The 26191-nt window shown below is 37.6% G+C and overlaps 1 protein-coding gene across 1 annotated transcript in view; it reads left to right on the forward strand.

Moving 5' to 3' along the window:
• ZNF385C (zinc finger protein 385C) overlaps positions 1-25855 on the forward strand; it is a 182379-nt gene extending 156524 nt beyond the window's left edge. The window contains exons 4-9 of the mRNA XM_072404043.1: positions 1130-1240; positions 13451-13604; positions 16082-16399; positions 18480-18667; positions 19399-19497; positions 19899-25855. Coding sequence (XP_072260144.1) covers positions 1130-1240; positions 13451-13604; positions 16082-16399; positions 18480-18667; positions 19399-19497; positions 19899-20123 — 1095 coding nt within the window. The 3' untranslated portion in view covers positions 20124-25855. The remainder of the gene's footprint in view (positions 1-1129; positions 1241-13450; positions 13605-16081; positions 16400-18479; positions 18668-19398; positions 19498-19898) is intronic.
• The last annotated feature ends 336 nt before the right edge of the window (positions 25856-26191 follow it).

A 26191-nucleotide genomic window follows, 5' to 3' on the forward strand; every position in this document is an offset into this window, starting at 1 on the left:
CCCCCGTTCCAGAGAAATTGGGGTTCAGATGCTAGATGCTTCCAGCAATGTGTAACAGGGTAGATTTTTTTGATAGGCAGAGTTTTTATGAATTTTTAGGAGGTGTTAGCCACAGGTGTCCCGTACTTGCACCTCAAATTTTTTTCACCTGTACCCCCGTTGACATTGACAATGAGGTTGACATTTGGTTTGGCATTGTGTAATAGAAGCCTCATGGCTGGTAATACACAGGCCAGGGTCTACTCTCAAACTAACAGCACAACCCTACAGATTACACCTGTAAAACCAATGTCCTGGTGTTACTGTTCCTTTTAGCTCCTTCAGTTTCAATAAAGTGTTTACTGCAACACAGTGGGCCTGGTTTATTAAAGCTTTCTAAGACTGGAAAGGATACACTTTCATCAGTAACCCTAGGTGATCCAGCAAACCTGGAATGAATTTTTTAAAAGTAATTTGCTGCTTGTTGGCAAATGTTTTCAATCCTGGACCAGATCCATTCCGGGTTTGTTGGATCACCCAGCTTCACTGATGTAATGTATCCCTTCCAGCCTTGGAGAGCTTTAATAAATCAGCCCAGTGTGTACAAACATGCAGTACGCAGCACTGTGGTATAAATAGGCATTTGGGGTTTAATGTTTTTTTTTTGCACCTTTTTTTTAAAAAAATAGAAAGCACAGCTAATGTGGATTTTTAATGAAGGGGTGGCATATTATTTTTTTGCAGCAAACATGTCTCATGCACCCCTGTCACCTGTTCAGCAAAGCTTTCAGCTTCTATTGCTGCATAAGTGACACTTGGATTAGTGCAGTTTAGGTAATATTTTATGAATTTCTGTTTTCAACCTTACCATTGTTCATTTCTTAGGAATGTGTTATATGTGTAATATAACATGCTGTTGAGGGTTTATATAATGTGTTAGAAGTATTTATAGCTATGTCCAATTTAGGAATATGTTATAATGTGGCAAGCCACAAATAATTGGTTTTGGTGAGACGTTTGTCTTTGTTAACTTTAGTGCAAGTAGAAATGATAAAATTAACACAATATATTATAAATTGTGTTCGAAAAGGTTGCACTACTCTGAACTAGTGAATTCAGTTACAATATTAACCATCTCTTTCTTTTTTAGATGGACCCAGTACAGAAAGCTGTTATTAATCACACCTTTGGTGGACCTTCTCCTCCTAAAAGGAAGCCTTTTATATCCTGCAATGTCTGTCATCTCAGGTTTAACTCCCTGGTAAGAATTATAAAGTATAGCAAACATATCTTATGTAAGAGCCATACTTAGGCGTATATTGCCCTAATGATATAGCATTCACACAAAAAGTGTCAATACTTTACAGATGTATTTTTGTGTCATGGGGCATTTGTGATATTTACCATGTATTTCACAGACATATATCACTGTAACAACCATCAGCCAATAGAAAGTGCACCCACTGTTTATTTTGATAACCAGCTGAAAGCCAATTTTTGCATTGACAATTATACATATTCACCTCTCACTGGACCTACAAACGTTTTGCACTCAGTACCTTCACCCCTCTCTAGTCAAAATTTTTTATGTATATTCAATTCTGCCATTTTTGTCAGATAGCAACCTTCACATTCAACTCAAAAACATTTGATCACCCCCATTCAATGATTTATAAATATCCATTGACCTAATGTTGCCTAATTCACATGCACTTAAAAAACACTTTTTATGATCGAATTGCTGAGCAAATTTTATATAAATGTTTTTCTATCAAATATTCTGAGACAGAAGTGTTATGATGGCCCTCATCTCTCCTCCCACCCAGGATGCTGGGGGAAATAATCCCGGGATGAATTTCTGTACTCTTCGCTCTTTGCCCATATGAGCGAACAATGCCTTAGCACATATGAGGTGGAAAAAAGATTTTTTTTCAGATGCAGCGAATATGGCCTTGGCTGACAATCAGAAGATTGTACTGAATCCAAGAATAGTTTGTAAGCCCTCTTATTTATGAAAGTGATTTTGCACAGATGTTATAGCAACGTTGTAACCCCCACTTTCCACCCGCAGTCATTTATTATCTGTTACCAAAAACTCCTATAGAATTTAAAAGTGTTTCTGGGTTCAAGTAGAGCAAGAATCAGTAAATATGTTATCCATGATCCTCTACAGCAGGCCATCCTGACAGGTTTTCACCAGTCTCAGGCTCCTAGGAGGTGCACATGAATCCCAGGACTAGGCGGTGGGGATGTTGAATGCCATATTTATCTGTGTTATAGACATTATATCTCTTCTACAAGATACCCAGGAACTGCTGTTACAATTTAGGACCAACTGGATAATAGCAATGAGTAATAGGGAATTTGGAAATCAGTGTCCTCACCCACCTATAATTGGCATACCAGGTAATGTTTAACACACACATGGCACATTTGTAAAGAAATTTAATTTTATAATGCTTGATTTAGCATGGTTTTACATAGTGATGATTACTGCTTTGGATTGCTGTACCATAATTACCCTAAAATGATTAGAATCTCTATTCAAGTGAATAGAGTAACTTAAAGACTTATTTCAAAGTGGCATATGCAGCCATTTTTTTCAGAAGTGGTGTTTGTGATTATGATTAAAGTGCTAAGGTATTTAAACAAACACCACTGATCTCCACTGTGGTTGCCACTGTAAAAGTGGTGAATGCTATCCGATGATTTGTAAAGTGGCAATCATACTATGGTTATTGCCACTTTATGAATGCGGCATTAGTGGAAAAAATGCCCCTAAACAGTAGTGTGCAATGGTTCCTTCTTGAGCTTCATGAAAGTGTTGCTAGCTCATTGTCACTGTTATGAATGGAGTGGTGTCGATAGTGCAAAATTCTCTGCTAAAAAAACAGCCCTTTTACTAACAAACACGCTGATCACTAGCCTATAAACCTTTTGACATACATTAGTATATGGCCTTTTTATTTCCTTTTAAACATGTCCTGTAACTACGTCTCGTGGTTGCATTTCTTTGAAAATATATATAAGCTGCTGTCTGCACAGATGCATCAATTTTTTATTTGTATTCCCTAAATGCGATCCACTAAGAACATCTATTATTTTATATATATGGCGCTATATAAATCCTGTTTATTAATAATAATAATAATAATAGGACTTCTTCATCTGTCAAAATATGAGCAATATGTGTCTGAGCATTTTGCATTGTGTCCAAGGCAGATCAAGCAAGCGTTGTATGCTGAAAAAAGAAATAAGTATTACACAAGCCTATTCACTTTCACTTTGCATGCACAGATACTAGCAGATTTTTTTTATATATAATATTAGCTGTCTGAATTTCTTTCAATGACTCTTTTGTCACTAGAAGCTGTGTCTGCTGTTTGTAGATGATGGGTGGGCTTAATGTATCCACCTGGTTGCTATTTAACCTACGAATTAAGAAGAATTGACAAGCTAAGCTAATTCTTCCTTGGTCTATTTAACACCACTAGCTGTGCTGGTTAATGGCTGTAGATGCAGTTAAAATCATTAGACCCCTGTAGAGATATTCGGATGCAGAGATTGCTCCTTTTCTTATAACCATTTCAGCAGTACATTACAGCAGGAAAGGCGAACGTGGTCACATGCTATAGGTCAGGATGAGGTTTTGTTGGTTCAGTTCTTATTCTGTATAGTCAATGAATTCAATACTGTCCCTCTGCCATCATTAGACACACATGGGTGCCAAATCATTGAATACATTGGTGAATGCTGGAATTATTTTTTGGAGGAACAGCAATATCACTTTTTAAAATCTGTATCTGCTTGGCAGAAATCTTGATCCTGAATGCCTGGTCTGCCACTATTCGTTCAATGCATGCTATGTCACCAGACCTTTCAACATGACCCATCCTAGTAGGTACAAACCACTCCTAATCTCACTGCCTACCTGATTACTCATATCTGAGGTTATTCAATAAACTCTGCTTTAATTTCAGTCATATGTAATCAGAAAGGCCAAGAGATAATTAGGAGTAATTTGTACCTACTGGAGTGGGGCATGTTGGAGGGTCTGTATTTCGCAAGTTAACTTTATTTGAATAAGCCGACTAACACACCAATTGTGCATATAGCATTTTTGGTATCACAGACCACAGTCACATAAGTTTGTGAGCTGTTCTGAAAGAAATTACTGGGAAATGTGATTTGGGGTGTAATATCACCAACATGCCTATGTGTTAGGATAGCACACTGGTGTGAACGGGCTCTGAATATTTGCTTGTTTTCTTAAAGTTATACTTGTCATACCTATTTTCCTAAAGTTATAAAGTTAAAAAAAAAAGGTAATACTCAAGTTTTACTTGAAAGGTAAACCTTAAGATGCTTAAAGGGGCACAACTTATACCCACATATTGCTGGACTGCTCTAGTCCACCCTTCTTCCTTTTATTGGTAATCAAAGATTGCTTGCATGTGTTGCAGGAGACCTGATGCTAAACACTCCGCTACCCTCTCTACCTTTCATTATTATTAATATTATTATTATTATTATTATTATTAAACATGATTTACCATACAGGAACAGATAAACAAAGTGACACAGGGGGAGGAGAGGACCCTGTCCTGAAGAGCTAACAATCTAGAGGTTGGTTAAAGGTGGAAATCCACACAAGTCATTATATGTTGCCCTGGTGAGAATAAAATTCCATACCAAGAACGTAAAAGATTGAGCATTAATCCCATCAATGGTATTCAAACTTGCCTTGGAATTCTTAATGTGATTGGTGATTTAGGACCAGAGAGAGGTTTACATCTATATTAAGAAAAACAACTTTAACTGGACCATATCTGAGGATTCTTTTCTGGGTGAACACTTGTATTGATGATTGCTTGGAGAATCCCTTTTCCAAATGTTATTTGTGGCTGACAATCATTGAAATGTCTTCCAACATGTAGGGCAATTATACATACCAACTACTGATAGACCTAAAGAAGATCTTTACCTTGGCCATCTATTTTTCGTCCTAATATTTTTATGTTGCTTCATTTAGCTATGTTGGTCAGTGTTGGAGCTCATACAGAATAATGATCTTCTCCCATCATACATGAATGTGTTGACCTAGGTCTCAACAGCATCTTGGGAAGAAAGACAGAAGGTCACATACCCCCTGTTACCCAGATAATTGGGGTGTTTGTTTGCATTGATGAGCGAAGAAGTGAAGGAAACGTATTAGCTTCAGACATGAAGCTTGTTTAGATGATACCCAAATTAAGAGTTTTGATTGCATTACTATGGAAGATGTTATTCCTTATTTTAGAATAAAATTCTGGATGCTTAAAATACTTATATTTAGGTTTTTCTTCTAGATTGGGTGTGCCTATAACCTTCAGCATGACATTTATGCTAGCCCTTTATTTTAGCACATGTTAGAGGCTACCTTAAGCTAGATGTTCTTTAAAGGTTTGGGACCCTCAGTGGGTTCAGTTCCTGTTGCATGATGAAGTAAAGAATTTCTGTTTTGTAAGTAGAAGAAAGTTATATAACGTGCCTCTGGAACTTTGTAAGCTTCAAATAAAGTTGTTGGTAAATCTACAGCACTGTTCTTAATTTGGAAGTAGTTCAAGGACTCGATGTCCTTAGTTGGCATAAGCAAATCTTTCAGAGCTTAGTTCACAAACACTTTAGTATATCTATCTTGTTTTTGTAAGTTTTTAAACGTTGCAGCAAAAACCACTGAAGTCTGTGGGGGAAGGGTTGAATTGTTTTATTGGTCATTTGTAGGCTTATAAGTAAGTTATTGTAAAAAAAATGGCTAGAGGGCTGATGATATAGAATAAAAAGCCAGTATTACTGGCCCAGTATTACTTCTAGCTGATTTAAGTTGCTTGTAAGGAGAGAAAAAAAGTTTTAATATAAATGGAATGGAAGAACAATACATCATTTTTGGTGATAGGGCTTCTTTTTGATATCTTGGATTTAAAGAAAACCTTTATGATGTTTTTTAGTATAAATAGGTCTGTTTGCATAAACCCTTAAAATATCAATTACATTGAATAAGGCTTTGGAAAGCTATTGTCTGAGGCACCATATTACAATGAAATTTCCTTGAACATTTGCCTTTTTTGATCTCCCCCACATTTTCATGATACTAGGGAAAAATGTGTATTAATTTTACTAAACTGAATTATCTAAATTGTGAGGCTGGAACAGGGCTACTTCACATAACCTTTAGAATATAAAGCAGACTAGAGCCGACCCAGTAAAGTATACTCATGGTGCCTACAAAATACCTTTTAGCTACTTTACTAATAAAAAACTGTCAAAATTCTAACTCCATATGCTGGAAGGTCAGCAACGGCTAATTGTGTTTTTTTCACTGATCTAGAGAATGGTTTTGATTTATGTTTTCAACCATCTGTAGATAGCCCTTTGTAGCCCTGCAGTGTGTCTTGTTAAAGATCCGATCTAGAAGTCAACAAATGTAAAGCTATTAGGTATATCTCACTTTTCTCTAAAGTCTTTCTTAAATCTCAAATACCTCAAACTGTCTATAGAAGGTCAGATATCCTTAGTAAGTGACCTGATTTTGATCACCAGGTACGAGTTCTGCTTTCTGGTGTATGCAACATCCTATTCAGAACACCTAAGACAGAACCACCCTGAGCAAGAGGTAGCAGAAACAAAAAACTGGTAAACAAAGAGTTTAAATGCTGGAAATTTGAAATTAGAATTAGGGCTGGTAAACATGGCAAGTTTTTACTATACTATACAAATTGTTTTGTGAATGTAAATGATCAAGTCATTTGTTAGGAACTGATGGAAAAAGTGATTAGAGAAGCAGAACCCCATACAGATGTTGTCAGTGTTTTGGGACATCCAATCTATCGGTCAATAATCAGAATATCTATTGGATCAGTTGTTAAAAAATGGTAGCTGATCTGCGTGTGCGTACAAATCCTTCAACCGGTGAAAGTTTATCTTACAAGTCTTGTTGTCAGATGTACAGCCAGTGAGGACATAATTAAGCTTATTGTACTTATAGAGTAGCTACACAAACATAACATGATATTAATACTTTATAAACAGAGCACAGTAACAACTGGAGCAGCTGACTTATTCCATACACCCTACCCTTTGCAGTGATCCATGTGTTTAAACTCCGGAGTAATGCTTTTATGGATTTGTTTGCAGAGTACAGATCTGAAATGCTTCAGTGGTATCAGATTAGCGTTGTGCCTTCATAGCTATGGTCGGGGGCTTTTCCCTTCATTCCCAGCATGATTCCTGGCTCCCCATGGTCTCCAATCAACATTTGATTTGATACGTATCCGTAGGCTGTCCATTACAGCAAGGGAAGCTGTCTTTTTATTTCTTCCCTGCAGCATCTACTTCTGTTCCAAACAACTGCTATAGCTGAGAGGAGGTAAGAACAGGTTTGAAGGTTACAATCAAAGAGCCCTGATACCCAAACATAATGCTAGATTTTTGTCCATTTCCATAACATTTGTCAAATGGGTTGTAAAGGAAAAGTAAATAAGATTGACAATATAATTTGTAAGCTTTCATAATAATGTTTGTAAACTGTGATATTCATAAAAAACAGAAGATTTGCTTTTACTGTTTTCTTGGATCAGTCAGATGGTAAAATTACCTAGGAAAAATATCTTGACACGAACCAGTATACAGTCTCAGCACCATTATGTGCCGGTGGGATCTAGCTCCCATACACATAAACAGAATTAAGGTCATCCTGATCTTGTCAGACAAAGGTGGAGAAGACGCAGTAAAGGTGCTTTGGCAGGCTAGTCTGCCATAATGTGCAATTATGCTGAGCATCCGTGCTCATTATGGCAAAACTCTCTGGCAGCAAAGTTTATTTTACTTGAACAGATATAAACAGCACATTATAGGGTGTTGAGTCAAGTTTGCAGGGTCATTGCAGTCTCAGGGACAATGACCAGTCCTGCCTTGGCTCTAAACTGAACCCAGTGCAGCACTCTCGCTGGCAACGTTGGTGTTTGAAAACAATTATTCGGTTTAAGTAAAGCTCTAGAAATACTTTTATCTGTCAGTGGTGGCAATTAGTGTGTTTTGTCATTGGCCTGTAATTATGTGACATTTTTTTTTGCCTTCCTCTGGATCAGCTGTGCCCATAGGGTTTTACATCTGGGATGTGTTTATTTCTCTAGTGGCTGAACTTGGTACTTATGTCTTTTTGCAACCCAACTTACTATGTAACTGTAAGAACTGTGTGCAATAACAGCATATGGGACTCCAAAGAATGCAATCCATAAAAAGTGTAACAGCCAGCAGTGATGACCCCTAACAATTTCCAGCATTTTAAATGCCCATATCGGTATCAGTTCAAGAAATGATAACCACAAGCATAAATGAAAGTCAGCAATGACACCATCCAGCACAAAACAACCGCTATCCGCTAGCACATTAACTCCAAGCATTGTGTTTGGTAGTTCACCTACGTGAGCATCCTCTCCAGCAAGTCTGCCTTTCTCCCACATTGCCTTTGGAGCTAAAATTTATGTTTCAGGCTGGAACTCCATCCGCCCGACCAATTGTCCCAGTTCAATCTCAGACAGTATGCTGGAATGCATAGCGCTCCTTGCACAGTGATACGTTTTTGGAAGGTTGCAGGGGCAAAGAGCTGGAAGGACCAAATGGCTGTCTGTCAGTGTTCAGCCCAGAAATTTTCTTAAGCTGGGTGGGAAGAAATAGTAGGCGGGTGACAGCCACTGTATTGTGACCCAACCCATCAGTAAGCACCCAAAATCAGGCGGGTGGTTACTAAAAAGTGGTGTGTGGTGCCCCTGGCTAAAAGGGTCTGGGGAGAACACTGGCTGTTCTGTAATACCCTTTACCATGCCACTATAGCATATCAGAGGTTTCTATTTATTCACACAGTCTTATGCTCTTTAACAGATAGACTTTTCACTGACCCGTTCACACCATTTGGTGAGAGAGCAATTCATCTGTCCTGCAGATATATTGAGCTGAATGCTGAATGTCACTGACCTGGAGTGCCAAGGCGGTTTGAGTCTAGTGATGGCCATGGTCATAACTAACAAGGTGTGCAGCTGTATATTTTGTCTTTGATGTCAATAGACAGCAATTTTACCAGAAATTATAGACTGCACATACATACATATGGAGTGTCTACTCCATATAAACTTTCTGATGCCAAGTGACCAATTCTCTCACCACTCTGCTAATCCCAGGAAAGTGAGCAAGCTGGAATTGGCAAAAAAACTCAACTAATTGATTAGTTCTCAGTACATAACATGTCTGGATAGAAATATGGACGTTACCTTATTAATATATTTTTGAAGATATCTGGTTCAGAGTTGTAATTTCTTTACTTGGCTATGGTCTGTCACTCCAGCATATGCGTATTACATGCCAGGGCCTCAAATGTCTGATTTTATAGTTTAAGTAAACTCTCACAGAAGTATTATGTTCTTACTGGATTGCTGATCTTTGCTGTGGATTCCACAGTTGTTTGACATATAACAATAAACCAGTGAGGGTTTAATGGGCGACAAATACAAATGGGGGACAAATACAAAGTTTTTCTATCTTGCAGAGTCTCTAGTGATGAGATTTCACTGCAGTAGTTTGTATCACCATCCATAACCACAAAGCCAAAATAAAGGTGTTGATGTATTGTGACATGATTTCCCAATTATTTTAGTGTGCATTATGTAGAATCGTTTGGGAACATTATACAGGTAGTCCCCGAGTTAAGGACATCCGACATACGGACGACTCCTAGATACGAATAACCGGCTTCCCTGCTCGTTTCTGTGCAGGACGGAAGCTTGATGGGGGCGCTTCGCATGACTTGCAGAAGAAATCTTTTTGCTAAACACAGCTGAGACTGAGCTCTTCTGCAACCTCTTGTAACTCCTAAATGACCAAGACAAACTCTGCAGTTGTTTTTTATGAGCTCCTAAAAGGGAGGGTTTGATGATTTTAGAATGTCCATTTTGGGATGAAAAAAAAACAATACAGCAAGACTGGGCATAGCTTTAGAAATTCTGGCCGATGTGTATGATCACACTGAAGAATACAAAATCAAATATTAATATTTTTTCTTTTAAATTTCCTATTTACATGTACATGGAACATTGGAAGGTCATATTCGGAGAGATGTTTTTCATGCCACAGTCGAAGAAGGGGTTAAATGAGACATGCTGCAGAGGACAGGACAGCCAGACTGCTCTTGCTGTACTGCATTGTCAGTCTCTGCTCAGCAGAGGTTTTCCCCCTCCTGTCTCTCATTGTGGCTGTCTTATCAGCATCTTGCAGACTTGCCATCAGTATGCACCTCATTATGCCAACAATAATGTCCTCTGAATGCAAATAGATCAGCAGCCAGCGAGGAGCCCCCATGCAGAGGACTGGATGTACGAAGCACCATCACCCTCCTCAGTTTATTTTTTGCTGTAGTAAGGAATGTTACAACATCTCTGTGTCTTGCATGGTACTCCCCCATCTTATCTTGGGAAACAGCATTTGTTACAGCACCTGTCAAAGACTCTTACTTCCAAGATAGGATGACGAGGATTATGAGTCTATATAAAAATCTGTGACCAGTTTGTGGCAAGAATACAGATTTGATTTTGTCTGCCTGTTTTAATATTGCTGGAAGCATTTTTATCCTATATTTGTACTGTTTGTGGGGAAAAAACTAGAGCCAAAAAAAAAACTGTAGTCCCATGTAACAGTTTAGGTTTCGGGCTATGTTCTCTAATCTGCACAAGGACAATGGCTTTTTGAAACTCACTTGTGTCTTTGGGAAGCACAAACAAATTATGGATGAGTTACAATATATTAGTACTGTGGGAACCCCCTGTGAAAGTTTTGGACAGCCGGATTGCATAGTTGAATATCAAATCCTGCAGGAGTAAGCCCGAAGGTTATATTGGTGTTCCTTGCCAGACAGTGGTAACAAGTGGTAAATTAGATCGGAGTTCTAACATGAAGGCTAAGAATACCTTTTTTTTATTGAGCATATTGTCAGCATACTTGTATTGGGAAGGAGCAATGAAGCACAACAATTGTGCAGCACTGCAAAGGAGGAGCTGAATATGGAGTATGTATTGAGTATTGTATTGGATCCCTAGCTCAGAAACATTGATTTGGCTGATCCCTTTAAAAAGCTTTGAGAAGACTGTAAGGTCTATTTATAAATGTTTTACCTAAGATTCACCAAATTTTTACCCCAGATATACACAATTTTTACATTGGATTTGGTTAAATATTTTGCTCAACTTAAGCTGGGTGGATGTTGAGTAAAAGCATTTATAACTTGGTTCCCATTACATTCATTTTTCTGGCATGCAAGAAGATAGTTTGACAACTTTTCATTTTGTTCTTTTTTCAAAACTGTCATCTAAAAATGCTAAATAAACAACTACTGCATATACTTGAATATAAACCAACCCAAATCTAAACCAAGGTACTTACGTTTACCTGAAAATACACAAACATGGTCTGACTTAAGTATAAATCTAGAGCACAAAATGCAGCCATCACTGCTAACATTTAAAACAGTAATGAATGAAAAAAAAAGAATAAATACATCCATTGTGTGGCTTACTTGCTCCTAAATCTTCTGTGCATAATTGTTGGCCAACAAATAGATGGCACTGTGTCCTTGTGTAACATGGGTAATAAACTCTTGTCTCCAACTGCAAAACCAAGATTCTTTTTTTGAGAATTGCTTATAGAAAAGGGTCAAGAATTTTGTAGTAAAAGTAGGATGGATCCTGGCACATTTATTGGAATTAAAATGCTTCAGAGCAGATGGTGCAGAGACCTTAGTATACATAAATAAAGAAAATAGGCATGTGTGTATAAAGGGAATACCAAACAAACAATAGTACAAAAACACTTAAATGGCACCAGGTGAATCCCGTGACATTTAGTGGCATATTTAAAAAACTGGTAATAATTATTCATTTTACCTAAAATAATGTCATTATTGATATCTCGCCAATTTATTCAGATTTTAAATTGATTTATAAACTAGAAATCACTGCACTTTAGTGGCTATTTTACTACTGCTTCCAAATAAATGTTGATTAGCATGATGATAATGGCGAACACTATAGAGATCAGTGGTGTTTGTTTAAACACTTTGTTCCTTTTGCCCAGATTGTGGTGATTGTGGTCACCAGTAAATTAAATCTTGGCTTGTTGGCTTTCAAGCATACCATACAGATTTGCTGGTTGCTGTATGTTTTTGCTCCTGACTATATGTTTCCCAAGCAGAAAAACGTTACAAACAAACCTTCCTGCAGTACTGGTAATTGATAGTGGTATCTTACATTGATTGCAAACCTAATGAATATTTGGAATACCTGTTCCCTACTTGGAGGTACTGCCCCTCTTTTGTTGACCCAAATCCCCCCTTTCCCTCCTTCTTCCTCTGTTGTCCTTTTTTGTTTCTGATGTATAGAGCTGTATATAAAATATTAAGTACCAAAAGTGTTTTGCTATACTAAACTGTTTATCCAACCTCTAAATGATTGCAAAAGAGGAAAAAACACTTCAATGTGTGTTAAAGTTCCATTGCAAGGGTTATTGTAAAATTGCATTCCATCACATATGTACTATGAGTATGTGTAGGTCAACATATATGCTGCATTATGAATAAACACAAGGGTTTGCATCATTTCTTGTTTTTCTTAAAGCATACCTAAACTCACAATTTTCAATTTTTCATAAAAAGGTAGACAACCTTTTTATGTTAAGTACAAATTCTGTTCATTTGTAATTTTTTTTTTAAAATGCAACACCCTTTTTTTTAAAAAAAAAAAAAGGGTGCAGCAACGCCCCATAATTGCCTAGGCGATCGAGAATAATTGGGAGCGCAAAGCCTTCCGGGATACCTACATCACACACCCTGGGAGGGCCTTGGGTGGTTCTTCTGCACATGCTCGAGCATGAAAGCCTTTTCATGAAAAAGGGAAAAAAAATGCCGATTTCACGCATGCGCAATGAGATCATCAAGTTTTTTCCAGCTTTCGGCACCCAATTTCACGCCTGGGTCAGGCGACGTAGGAAGAAGAACCTGGAAGAAGAGGCGAAGATGGCGGCGCCCGGAGCGGTGGTACGATGACGGATACCGAGACGACGCGGGACCCGATGGAAGACACCTCCGGACTGATCGACTGCCCTGCGGGATAATAGGTAAGTGGATTTTTTTTTTGTTTTGGAGGACTTTTGCGTTTAGTTCCTCTTTAATAAAAAGTCAATAAGTAAAGATCAGATCCCATTGCGTATACGGTATGCAATAAAATATAAACCATTTATATTCTTGTAAACCCATGTTAGTTGGTAATACTGAATAGCTGCTATAATTGCGGAGTTTCTCTTTTTCTTAGGTTCTTTCAGCAACCCAGGAGATTTTATGTTTATTTAGATATTTCTTATCCCGTTTATGTCCCTGTGATCTTGTGTTTTACAGAATCAGGCTGAAGCTCATTATAAGGGTCATAAGCATGCACGCAAGCTCAGAGCTTTGGAGAGTGCACGTCACAAGCAGAAGCAGAATGCAAGTCGAGAAAGAGCATCAGCACCTCCAGTGGACACTAAAAGAAGCACAGACACTCGGAGTGAAAGTAAGATCCTTTTTGGAAAGAGTTCCCATTTCCTAAAATATGCAGGACCATTGAGATTTTTTCTTGGAATATAGATTCATATTGGTGTTTGAGTGCTTAATGAAAAAATGTGTGCTTATTATGCTGAAAAGATATATTTTAATGTTGTGCACCTAAGAGTTTAAGCAATCTAATCAAATAGCCGATGGTTTGGCCATCAAGTTGTATACTTGTATAGCTGTATAGTTATTAAAGCTTTCATTAGTTACATATAAACCTACAGTCTTCTGCATTATGTATGCTATTTATGCAGAAAAACACGCAAATGGTATACATTTACCTTGTGTACAACAAATACCTTTGCAAACCTTTTCATATTGAGACCATAGGACACCCCAACCCCCATTGCAACTTTGGTGGCAATGCCAAGGGCAGCATGGTGGCTCAGAGATTAGCACTCTGCAGCATGGGGTCCTAGGTCTGAATCTCAGCCAGGGAACTATCTGCATGGAGTTTGCAGATTCTCCCCGTGTCTGTGTGGGTTTCCTCCGGGTATTCCGATTTCCTCCATCATTCCTTAAAAAACATGCAGCTAGGGTAATTGGCTTTAGACTGCATTAAAAGACAAATAACTATAGTAGGGACATTAGATTGTGAGCCCCTTTGAGGGACAGCTAGTGATATGACTATGGACTTTGTACAGCGCTGCATAATGATGGCACTATATAAATACTGTGTAATAGTAATTTAATTAGTAATATTATTACCATGTTGGAGAAAACTCACAACAGTTGTGAAGTTTACTGGACACTGAATGGATAGAACTGACAATCATTTGCTTGTAATTGTAGGTAAAGTATTAAACTGAATTGTCCATTTTATTTTTCTGTTCTTTTGTAGCTAGGAATATCTATCTGACAAATTATTGGTTCTATTAAGTTACAAATTTACAGAATATATGATAATGTTCCACAGAGAGGTGGTAATGGCTCAGCTCTGTCATTTTTCCTGCTTCTCCTCTTTAAAGGTTTCAGGTAATATGATTAGAGGCTGTGGTTCTTAAAATAAGCTTTTTAACTATATACATGTTGTGTCACTTACAATGCATTCTCCAATTTAAAATGGCTTACATCTGTAGAAGTAAACAATATTTGCTTGGATTTTTTTGCAAAAAAAACTTTTAAATTGCATCTAATTTAATTTATTTTTTTTATAATAAATTATGATTTATATAAAATGTCCTTACCCAGGCTGAAATGATAACAATGCAGCCAGTCCCCAGATCTTACATAACCTGATTTTCACTCTTTCCTTCAACCAGCCTAAAGAATCAAACTGAACAAGGAAGAGAATCCTCTTTGATGTCTGTCATGGATGTTAACATGTCCCATGTCGGAGGATAGAGATAAGCCTGGAGAGGCATTTGTTAATTGCTTTTGAACTTGGTGTTGAAGATAATTGCTTGATTGTCCCAGCAGGAATCTACTCCCTTTTGTCCCCACATGCACAAAAAAAAAATGGGAGAAAATTACACAAATTTTAATTTTGAGCTAACACAGGCTGTGAATGTTACTGCTGAATAGGACTGACAGACAGAAAAAGCTGTGTTTGCTGGCCCCTGGTTGCTATTCTCAAATTATACATGACAGATTTTCTAGTTTGCAGTTAAAAGATAGATGTTTCCTAAACTAAATAGACCTTGATTTCTGTCTTGCAGTAATGAGAATTATTACATTTTATTCAGCATAATGAAAACAATGAATACAAATGAAAAGGTTCTTGTTCTCATATATATATATATATATATATATAAAAGTATAAACCAAGGTATTTACTTTTACCTGAAAATACAGGTAACCTGCTTTAACTAAGTATAAACAAGAGCACAAAATGTGTCTCTTACTGCTAACAATTATAACAATAACAATGTGCTACTAATTACATAAACTATGTAATTAGTAGAAATGCCAATAAAATTATTGTGAATGCATACTTCCATGGTGTGTTATTTTTAAACATTTATTTAAAAGAGAAAAAAAATCACAAGGATTCAAAATGTCTTTTTATTCCCTTTTATAAGTTTTAAAGTATTTTGGACTTTTGAGTTGGTTATGATAGGTCACTTGCCCCTAAATGATCTTTTGTGCATGGTTGTTGTCCACCGGTAGATGGTGCTGTGTATACATGTAAATGGTGTAACAAACTCTAAAAAAGATGGCAAAAATATGCTATACATTTTACCTGAGGACGCCAACAAGGGATCCTTTTTCTAATATATCTCAGTTTATCCTTAAGTATATAATATTTAGAAACAAATAAAAAAGTGTTTATTCACACTTCTTCCTATAATTGTTTTACTAAATTGGTGCCATTTTTGGGACCTGATTTATATACCTAGAACGTAGTCCTTCTTGTTGATGAATTTCAACCAAAGTTTTATTTTTTTGTCCATCCTATAGTGCTTTAGATTTGTAATTGCTTCTTTTTTCTTCTTTCAGCAACATATGCACAAACTGAAATTACCAGGCTTAGTGAACTGGACATGGAGCCAAGTCAACATTCACCAACCCCTGAACCTCAAAACATTGACCAGGAAGAGGAGTGTGCCTCTCCAGAGACCTTAGACAGCAATGCTGAGTTAATGGATACAGGCTCACTGGCTCCAGAGGAACCATATAGTCCGGAGAAAGCCTCTGAAGAAAATGGTGTTTCCACTCAGGACAGTGAGAAGGAAAGAAAGAATCGGGAGAATTTATACTGTGCCACCTGCAAGGTTACTGTGAACTCAGCATCTCAGCTGGAAGCTCATAATGCAGGTTAGTAAGGGCAATGTTATGGTGTCATCTCTCTGCACCTTGTATAGATATTGCCAGCGTTGATTAAGAAATCTGTTGCACTACTACACATTAAGTAATATATTTGCCAATATTTCCTCTTTTGTACTTTTGGGTATAAGTAATAAATTGTTAAACCAGAAACCCTGCCACCAACTAACCATTTACAGGTAAAAAAAGAATAATGAAGTATGTTAAATTCTGCAGTGTTTTTTATTTCTTTTTCATAAATCACTTTTTATTCACTTGCAATGTGCCTTTCACCAGACTAAAACGTGTGACTACTCTAATCAATTCCCTAGCATACCCACCTCCCTTTCTGTACATCATAGTCCTCACCCAAACTGGGAAGGTCAAATGACTTTCTGTGCTATCCAATCTTCTTTGCCCCTCACCTCTCCACATAAGCTTTTTTGTAGCGGAACAGGAATACTATAAAGTGTGTCACTAGAAACTGCCACTTGCACTGTTAAAGCATTGGAAGCACAATGAAGTTGTTCTGTTTGCCATCTCTAAACTTTGGTTGCGTCTACTAATTCATATAAATAGGATTTTTTTCCACTAGGTTTAGGCTATTAAATAGCAAATGATTTTAAGAAATCCATTTCAGGTTTTTTGGAGCTTCACTGATGAAAGTGTATCCTCTCCAGCTTTGGAGAGCTTTTTTAAATCATGCTTATTATCTTTCCAACAAAGGATTAGAATATTAAAGACTCCATTCTATTTAACAGTAACATACAGCTGTGAGGTTTGGGCTATATATAAGGCCATATATATAAAAATTGATGCTTTTGATCAATGGTGCTGTATAAAATGATTGCAAATTTTTGTAGTACAAAAACATCTAATCAGTGGATAATTAAAAAATAAACCCAGACTGCTCAGAAGGACAGGATTCATCCTAAATGGCAACACAATACTTACGAATCGGAGACCTTGATGCTCAGAAACTTTTAAAGGAAAAGGGATTCTAATGCCGCAGTCCTCACCTAAAGCAAGCTCCTGCTTGGCCTCAGGAGGCTACTTACGCCTTCCCAGCACACGGTTGCCCCAGGACTTCTGTGCACAAGGGATGGAATCTAGGGAAGGACTTGCAGAGCACCAGTAAGCTACAGATAATTCAATACAGGAGAGTCCAGCAGAGACAAGTCCAGAAAACAAAGCCTGAGCCATTCACAGGTAACCAGCCCACCAGATGAGGTATTCAAGGGCAAGACAAAAGCAGAGTCGGGGTGACAGGCAAAATGTGGGTCCAGGCAGCATAAACTCACAGGGTTAGGCAAAGTCAGCAACAGTAAATCTAATGAAAACACACCAGCAGCAGGTCAGCCCAGCAAAACATTACAACAGGCACTGGTGACTGTAAGAAAAAAGACTATAAAGTCCCAGCAGCCAATAGCAGCACCAAATTCCTGAATCTCCTCTCTGCTGGAGGGAATAAACAAGGCATCCTATACTGCCAGGACTGACATTTTGAGTTATTGCAAAGCCCCTGAATAAAGTTTTGTTAACAAAATAGCTGTGAAGGTTGGGAAGAACATATCTCAAGTTTTTCTTTAAATAAAAGTTCATTTAGAAAAGCACATTTTTAAATCTGTCTGCGCCTTTTTAAGTTAATTACAAGGCCTCTGAACATTGTTAAGGAGTTAGGGGTCCTATGGGAGAGCCCTTTAGGCTTTAAAATGCATCTAACTATACAATAACTCCTATTTACAAAAAACAAACAGCTATACATGCTATTTACATTTTCCACATATTCCCACAGGTCCCCGTAATACCTCCTCCCCAAGCAATTTTGGTGAAAATATTATGTTCGGGGCTTTGAAATAAATTTATTTATAGAAAAAATGCATGTTTTTTTTGCACCTAAGACATGTTTCAATTGGTCCCCCCACCCTTTCAACAAATCATGACAATGCTATATTTAGGACTGGCAAAAAAACTGGTGGGGGACTTTTCTGACTTAAACTTTGACTTAAAGAAAAAACACATCCTTTTTTTTAAATGCCTGCCAGAAATCACACTTAGCATTTATGTCAGTAAAATATTCTTCTTGTAACAGGTGCAAAGCATAAATCCATCTTGGAAGGACAAAGTACTCACCCAAGGAGGAGCAGGGGCAAAGCGCTAAGCCGTGCTACCCGGAAACCCAAGAGGATTGGCAACAAGACCAGCATTGGTATCCAGAACAAAGCCTTCAACTGCCCCGTGTGTGAGATCCACGTCAACTCTGAAACCCAGCTCAAACAGGTAGCTGAATGTTATGTGCAAATACCTTGATCATGGAGAGCTATGGCCTCACATTTAAAATATGTGTGGCAGCCCCTTAATTGTACTTATTCATTTTAATTTCATTTTAGATGCAATTTTTCTTTATCTATTAAAGTCCTACTAACACCTGTAGGGCCTTCCTGTGAAGTCCACCTAATGTTGTTTCCATTGTAAGGGTGACAATGATACTGCACAGATTTCAGAGCAGAGTTGCCACTCTCATGTAGGTTGTACTTGCTGTCACTACAGTAGTAAAAAAGAATACTGTAGGGGGCATGACTATCAGCAGGGTCCTTTTTAATTACCAAGCTAAAATGTAATCTGCACCTGCTCATACCTGGTCCTGCCCACTGCTTTCTGGAGTGACAGCACTGCTGCTGTTGATGAGATCTTCCCAAGGGGAGCTGCAGTGGCCGTTGGGGGCGTTTGAGATACAAATGAAAGAGGGTTTTGCCCAGTCGGTTTGGTAAAATGATTTTTTTTTTATTTTAGCTATATGAGGCTTGTGGAAAAATGGAGTTCTATTTTTACTGTATATATAGCTCCTTACTTGGAGTACTTGGACTATCTCCAGAAATATGTTAAAAGGTGTAGAAGTGGCATGTAATTAGTTACAACCTACTTTTGTATCACTATAACAAATTAAAAGATTCCTCATACAATGTTTTCATTCGTTCATGATATACATCTGTATTTTTCTTTTGTATCAGCATATGAACAGCAGAAGACACAAGGACAGATTGGCTGGAAAACCTCCAAAACCCAAATACAGCCCATTCAGCAAGCTGCAGAAGAATGCTGCTTTAGCGGTGAGTGTACACACACCAAACATAACACAGAGAACAATTCACAACTGCTCCCATCACAATGACTCTGATGACTTTAATTGAAGTGGAACCAAAGCTTCCAAAAAAATAATTGTGCTTTACATTTCTGCTAAATTTGGGTCACTCACCTATTAAAAAAATCAGTATTAATATATTAAAAATGTATTTGTGTACGTGTAACATCTTCTTTTGTGCACCCACACTCCAGCCACGTACATTACACAGACTCAATTACTAAGTCTCTCAGTGAGCATACAGCATCTTTATAGAGCTCAAACATGCATGCTCAGATAGTTAACATGACATTTATACTATACCCTTCTCCATTCCCATGAATGGAAATATATTTTACATTTGTTAATATACTTATTTTATGTTTATAGACCAGGCTGGCTCTACATAAACATCTGACTAAGACTTTGGCTGCTCGCTTTCTTCCGAACCATCTGACACCAACAGCGGTCTGCACTCTACCTAGTCCTCTTGCTTTGCGCCCCACCACAGCTGCTGCCCTCTTCCAGACCCCTCTACTGGGACCAGCTCTTTTCCGAAGTCCGCCAACTGCTATTCGGCCTTCTCCAACACCCATAATGTTTGCTCCATACTAGGGTGGCCACACGTGGTATAGGACTGCAGAGGAACTATTACAAACAGTGAAGCTATATTGATCAAAAGACAACGGCCTCCAAGGAGCACTAAATTCTATATAATTGTCGCTTCACTCATGACCCAAAGCACATTTGCCATCTTGGATATTGGAGCTAGCTTTCCAAGCCATAAAGTCAACAGGATGGACAGCCATAGTTGCTCATGTCATACTGTTTGGAATTGCATCTCCACATCCACCCCTGCACTAAAGCCAGGAGAAAAATAACACAATCCAGTTCTGAGTTGGTGGGAAACTGATAGCAATAACATTGATTTATGGAACATGGCTTGGGATGTATTACTGAAACAAGCTGGAAAAGTCAAGAACAAAACATACCATGACCAAGATCCCTATTTTAATGGATATTATAATGTCAGCAGTGATGCTGGTGCAGAAACACAGCTAATATGTGTAACTTGATGAGCACAAGGCATATTACAGCTTGGTTATACCCAGATGTGACGAAGAGAGGTGCCTTCATATTAAGCAGATGTCTAGATGTGATAGTGAAAAGTCTTTATTAAAATATTTAACTAGAAATAAAATAAATCCAGGGATAAATGCAATCAAGTGGGTAAACTCAAAATATTGATATTGTAAAAGATTATGGGTAAAGGACACAGTTGGGGGACTGAAGGTGCCAACCATAGTGTGGACCTTGAAAGCTCTTTTCCTATTTTAAAGCTCGGACAGCTCCTGACAGTGCCCTTTCAAGCCGAAACCATCTCATTCCATCCTTTAAAGTATTTTTTAAACATTCAGAAAAGTAGGGTTTAGACAAAACTGGCCTGATTCGTAAAGTAATAACGGTTCATAACCACCTTGGTGTTTTGGCCTGAAGAGAGTCACATACATGGCTGCTTAAAGCTTTTGGTTTGCCAAAACTATAACATATAGTAGTCTCTGCCAAAATTGGCCTCACCAAAGAGATGATATATTTGCATGGACACCAATCTGCGTGGTAGAGCTATATAGAGAAAATGAAGGCTGGGATCAGTGGCTTTTAGGAAATATCGACAGTTCCTAAGCTGGCCATACACAAGTCTCATTGTATAGTAATTGTAAGTTTATTCTTTTGTTTTGGATAGATCAGGGAAGGGTTAGAACCCACATGAGATGTCTACAGCTATGTGAGCCTCATCAAAGAGATTTTCCCACATTTTCTGCTACTGGGACAATGGTTTGACCAGGAATGAAGTAGGGAGTCTGTGTTACTGTTGTTACTTTAGTTTCCTGTCTATTAAAAAGTTTGTCAGCAGGACAGGGATGGAGGTAAAGAAAAAGCAATTCAATCAAACAGGGTTCTAATCCTTCCCAACCTCTAATTAAAATAATAGAATGGCATACACTTTAAATCAACTATATAGTTCTAGGGCCTAACTGATGTATAATTAATGCATGGTTTGTAAAAATTGACCTCACATTACACAGTTGTTGGAAAAGGAAGCGTACCAGGATTGTACAACCAGGTTGACACTTTAAAACAAAAGCTCTAATATGATGCAAACATATTATATCCTCAGAAAAGCTGCTAGAAAGTCATTTATTCTTTTTTAATAATTTTGAGTTTAAATTGCCAAATATTATATTTTATTATTATCATGCTAATTGACATCATCTGTCATTTGTATTTATTTGAGCCAATACTGGTAGATGTAAAATATCTCAAACTCTCATTCTTTTACCCCAGTGCATTGGGTGATTCTAAACTTTAACCGCCATAGATTATGCATGAAAAGCTGCGCTCCTTCTCTAAGCCTGGGTACACAGTGTTGTGCTGGGAAGCTGCATGTTGCATATTTGTGCACTGTGGTACACACCAGAGCACCTTGCCGTGCAGCAAGTAATGCATTGATGGTGCCAAATGAATTGGCTGCCTTAGCACAATTCACGTCAAAGTCTATTTACAGGGTGTTATCATCTGCTGCTGCTGCCTCTCTTGTCATTTTACAGGGCCGGAGTTGAAGACTTGTGCAATATAGAATAAGCTAAGAATATGCACTGGCATAAAAGTATGTTTTTCATGTGTAATAAAAAAATAATATGTTTAGGCTTCAAGTGTAAAAATGGGTTAGTATAATTAAGCATTATATGTTTCATGGTAAGTACACTATAGGGAAATGATTGTCTAATGAACTATTACAGAGAACACAGGAAAACAAGAATTTTATTTCTAATTAGGTTTTCTAAAACCGGTATAAGGAAGACTATTAAGCTTCTAAATATAAAATGCAATGTTGTAACAATATTGGGTTTAGTAATAATGACATCTGTTTCCTACTTGCTCAGCTAACTTGCCAACTGAACCATGAAAAGTTTTTATGAGCATCCCCTACTCTACCTTCCATTTGATTTTATCTATTTTGTAAACAGGTAGTTTTTTCCAATGTAAAGAAATGTTTTCACTGACATTCTGCTCTTCAGGAAAGCACATATCTGTAAGTGGAATTTTTTAAACCTAGATAACTTGATATAGACAAGCATTGCATTGGCCCTAAACAGTACAGTTAAGCAAAGTTTATAGTAAAGTCTGTATATCTATTTCCCAATGACACCTAGACTACTCTTGGCCTAGAGGACAGTCATAGTTTAGAGTTAAGGTCTTTACAGATGCTGGATTTTCATCACCCAGGATGGGCCGTCACTAAACACCAAAAATAAATGAGGACTATTGAAGTTAAGGGACTGCTGACTTAACTTTGACTTTCCAAAGAACAGGCTTTAGGCTGGCAATAACCTTCTTTTCTGTACAGTGATTGTTCCTAAAACTGATACCTGAAATGAATATACCAACAGTTATTGAGCATCTGTAAAAGGCTTTAGGCTTGCCATGGAGAGTCGGATATCTTCTTGACAATGGCCCTTCCCTGTCTGTACTTAAAGAAATCGCTCCAGAACAAGGACCGACTTACCTAATGCTGATAATGGCACATATAATGTGTTTTGAAACTTTCTTCTACTCCAAGGCAATTAAGCTCAACTGGATTCAGTTTCTTTTCCATTTAGTAAAAATTGCAATGTGCAGTAGCAAGCACTTCTGCCCACCAATGGCATCCATAATGACCTTCAAGCATTTAAAAAAAACAAATGAGGCTTCTATGGCTGCCCAATTTCCAAAGTTAGAAGGACATAGTGAAGCAGATGACTCTTTTATCCTTTACCAGCCCTCCCCTATTATTTAATATATTAGTACAAGAGAAATTGTAAGCATCAACCATACCTGCTTAAAGTAAAATATGACAAAATAAAAAGGTGTAACTCTCCAAGCTTTGTGGTGTAGTAAGGGTGTGCAAATCCTAGGCAATGAAACAGTTGAGATATCTATATTTCAATGTGTAATAAACTGCTTAAAATACTGATGAGCCATTTAGCTTTGATTAGAGTAACTAGAATTTGAAGCAATAGAAGTCAGCTATAGCAGCTCCCACACTTCTTGACTTTTCTGACCCCAGATTCTCAATAATTATTATATCTATCACTCACTCATATGCCTTAAACATTATAGAGGCCTTTGCAGATGGGTATTTGTTCATATCAGATCTGCAGGACAGAAGAGGAACGTCAGGTCACAGCTATCATCTTCTTCTCAGATACAATCATTATATTGATACCTTGTTGATTCAATGGTTGTAAGAGGCAGCAGACATTACCAACATATCAAAGACAATAACATTTCATTCACCAGCATTTCAAAATCCAAACCAGCAGAGGAAATTAATAATTTAGAGAATGGTAGAATTTAAAACAACTATCAACGGTATCCTTATAATGAGATTCATGTATTATCTTAAAAGTACAAAGGCTTGGAAGAAATCTGAAAAGAAATGAATTTCCCCCAAAATGTATAAAAATTTAAACACCTTAATTCCTTAATATGTACTGAAGGAAACCGTTCTATAATGGGAGCAGAGAGCATCTCATAAATAATGTAAACATAATCACATCCGCATAGACATAGCACACACAGTAGCTGTAGTGATGTCAAATTGTTTCCATACATCTTCAGTAAAATGCCATTGCGATGTACTCTATGCTGCTGTGTGTGGGATTCCATGTGTGTATAACACCACAGCAGTACCTCTCAAATCTATGGAGTATATATCTGTTTGTACATATCTGGGCTCCCGTTGTGTCGGGATAGGTTAGGCACACGGTCATTATTGGACCAGACCAGGCCAGTATCGTACTGCGTAATTGTAATACGACAGAAGCTCCTAAATGATAACTAGTCTCGAAAAAAATAATAAATAAATTATCACATCTCTACACGTGCCACTTTAAACCCTTTATTTTTCTTTCCTCATCCACTGGTTTTGTACTTACCTATATAAATAGAGGAGTGGCACAATTGATAATCATGGGGCCAGAATACCAACAGAATAAACTTGTTTCATTAAATAATTTGTAATTCCAAACATAGCACCTATATGCTTCAGAAGACATTATACAGATATAGCAATGACTTTGCTGCTCAATACCTATTACCCTGAGAAAACCTTGAAAACATTTTCAGGTCTTAAAAATCCCCTAATAAAACCAATTTTGCAGTCAATGGGAAAAAAACTTGTGGCCAGTGGAAAGAATTCCCCCTAAAGTGGTGGCTGGAAGACTATCTTTATAGATGACTAAAAACATCATTAGAGTCATGAAGCCGGGTCTACCAAGTGGTATTGGCCCCGGGACTTTGTCAAGTAGAAGGTCAATCAGCTGAAGTTTGAGGAACACCTAACAAAATAAGTTTAATATTGATCAGGTTATTGTTGTTTTTATTAATACTAATCATAGGAGTTAAATCTTTGTTAGATTGGATGAACAATTCCATCCATGGCCAGTACAACTCTCTAGTGGGGCATTCCTCAGGTCTGTAGAAGGATACGACACAATTTCTATATCCAGAATCACTAACAAAATGTACAAAACAAGGCAATGCAAAGAGCAATCCAGGGGCACTTGAACATGAAATTTGCCAAAGAGCGCTTTCAGTAAGGCTTGATCTCAAAAATGTTTGTCTTAGCTTTGTGTCTCAAAAATAGATATGAACATATTCTGTCCGGTATGAGAAACTTTCTGTACTGTATATGTTGGATAAGTTGTTTGAGATGTAGCCCAGGTATGGACAGGTATGCAGAAGTTCCATGTAAATGGTGACTTAGTATGGTCTCTGTATATGCAATCAATCTTGACACTGAAGCTGTCCTAAAGGTAAATTGTCCCCTGTGCTTATGGTAAACCTCAAAGCCTCTCCATGTGCCAGGCGGTGTCCCTAAACCTTACTGGGCATGTTATGGTTTTGTGTCATTTGTCAGTGGTTTTAAATGTTCTGCATAAAGCACAATTATCCAATGAACTGTAGAGCTAATTATCAGTTGAGTGAATAATGCTTCCAAAAATTACAGGTCACAACCTTACACCCAATCTACTACTATGTGTAATTACTGTCTTGGCTTATTGGTGGCATGGATCTCATCGTGCTACAGTACAAAGGGAGCCACAACTTCTCCCTTTCTCTTTCTCTGACTTTACATTAAATGTATTTGGTTCTGAAGCTCAACTGTTCAAACTATACAGCAACACTGTTTGGGTGACCTGTTCTCTCCCCTCTTCCTTCCAGACATAGGCGACTGTTTATTAAATATTTTTGGATGTACCCAAACAAATGGAGATATAAATAAAGGAAATATTTATAAGAAAGCTTTGTATATGTGAGGGTTTGATTGAGCAAATATGTGACAAATTGGGTTTAATGTTAAATGTGTGTTCTTGGGGGCTAAAAACATTGATAGCTTTGAGAGGAGTAAAATGATTATTATTAACTAGTATTTATTTGAGGGTAAAATGAGGGGAGCCAATGATGCAGAAGGATCTGGGTGTTCCTGGGACTACAGACTGAATAATAGCATGCAATGCCAAACTGCAGTTTCTAAAGCAAGCAAAATTCAATTAAAGGTGGTAAAAACCAGTCATTTTCAACCACTGTGCTGTGAGAGATCTTCAGGTGTACCGTGGGAAAGTATCCAATTACCATTG

This window comes from Pyxicephalus adspersus, chromosome 3 (assembly GCF_032062135.1).
Source record: "Pyxicephalus adspersus chromosome 3, UCB_Pads_2.0, whole genome shotgun sequence".
In the NCBI taxonomy this organism is placed as follows: Eukaryota; Metazoa; Chordata; class Amphibia; order Anura; family Pyxicephalidae; genus Pyxicephalus; species Pyxicephalus adspersus.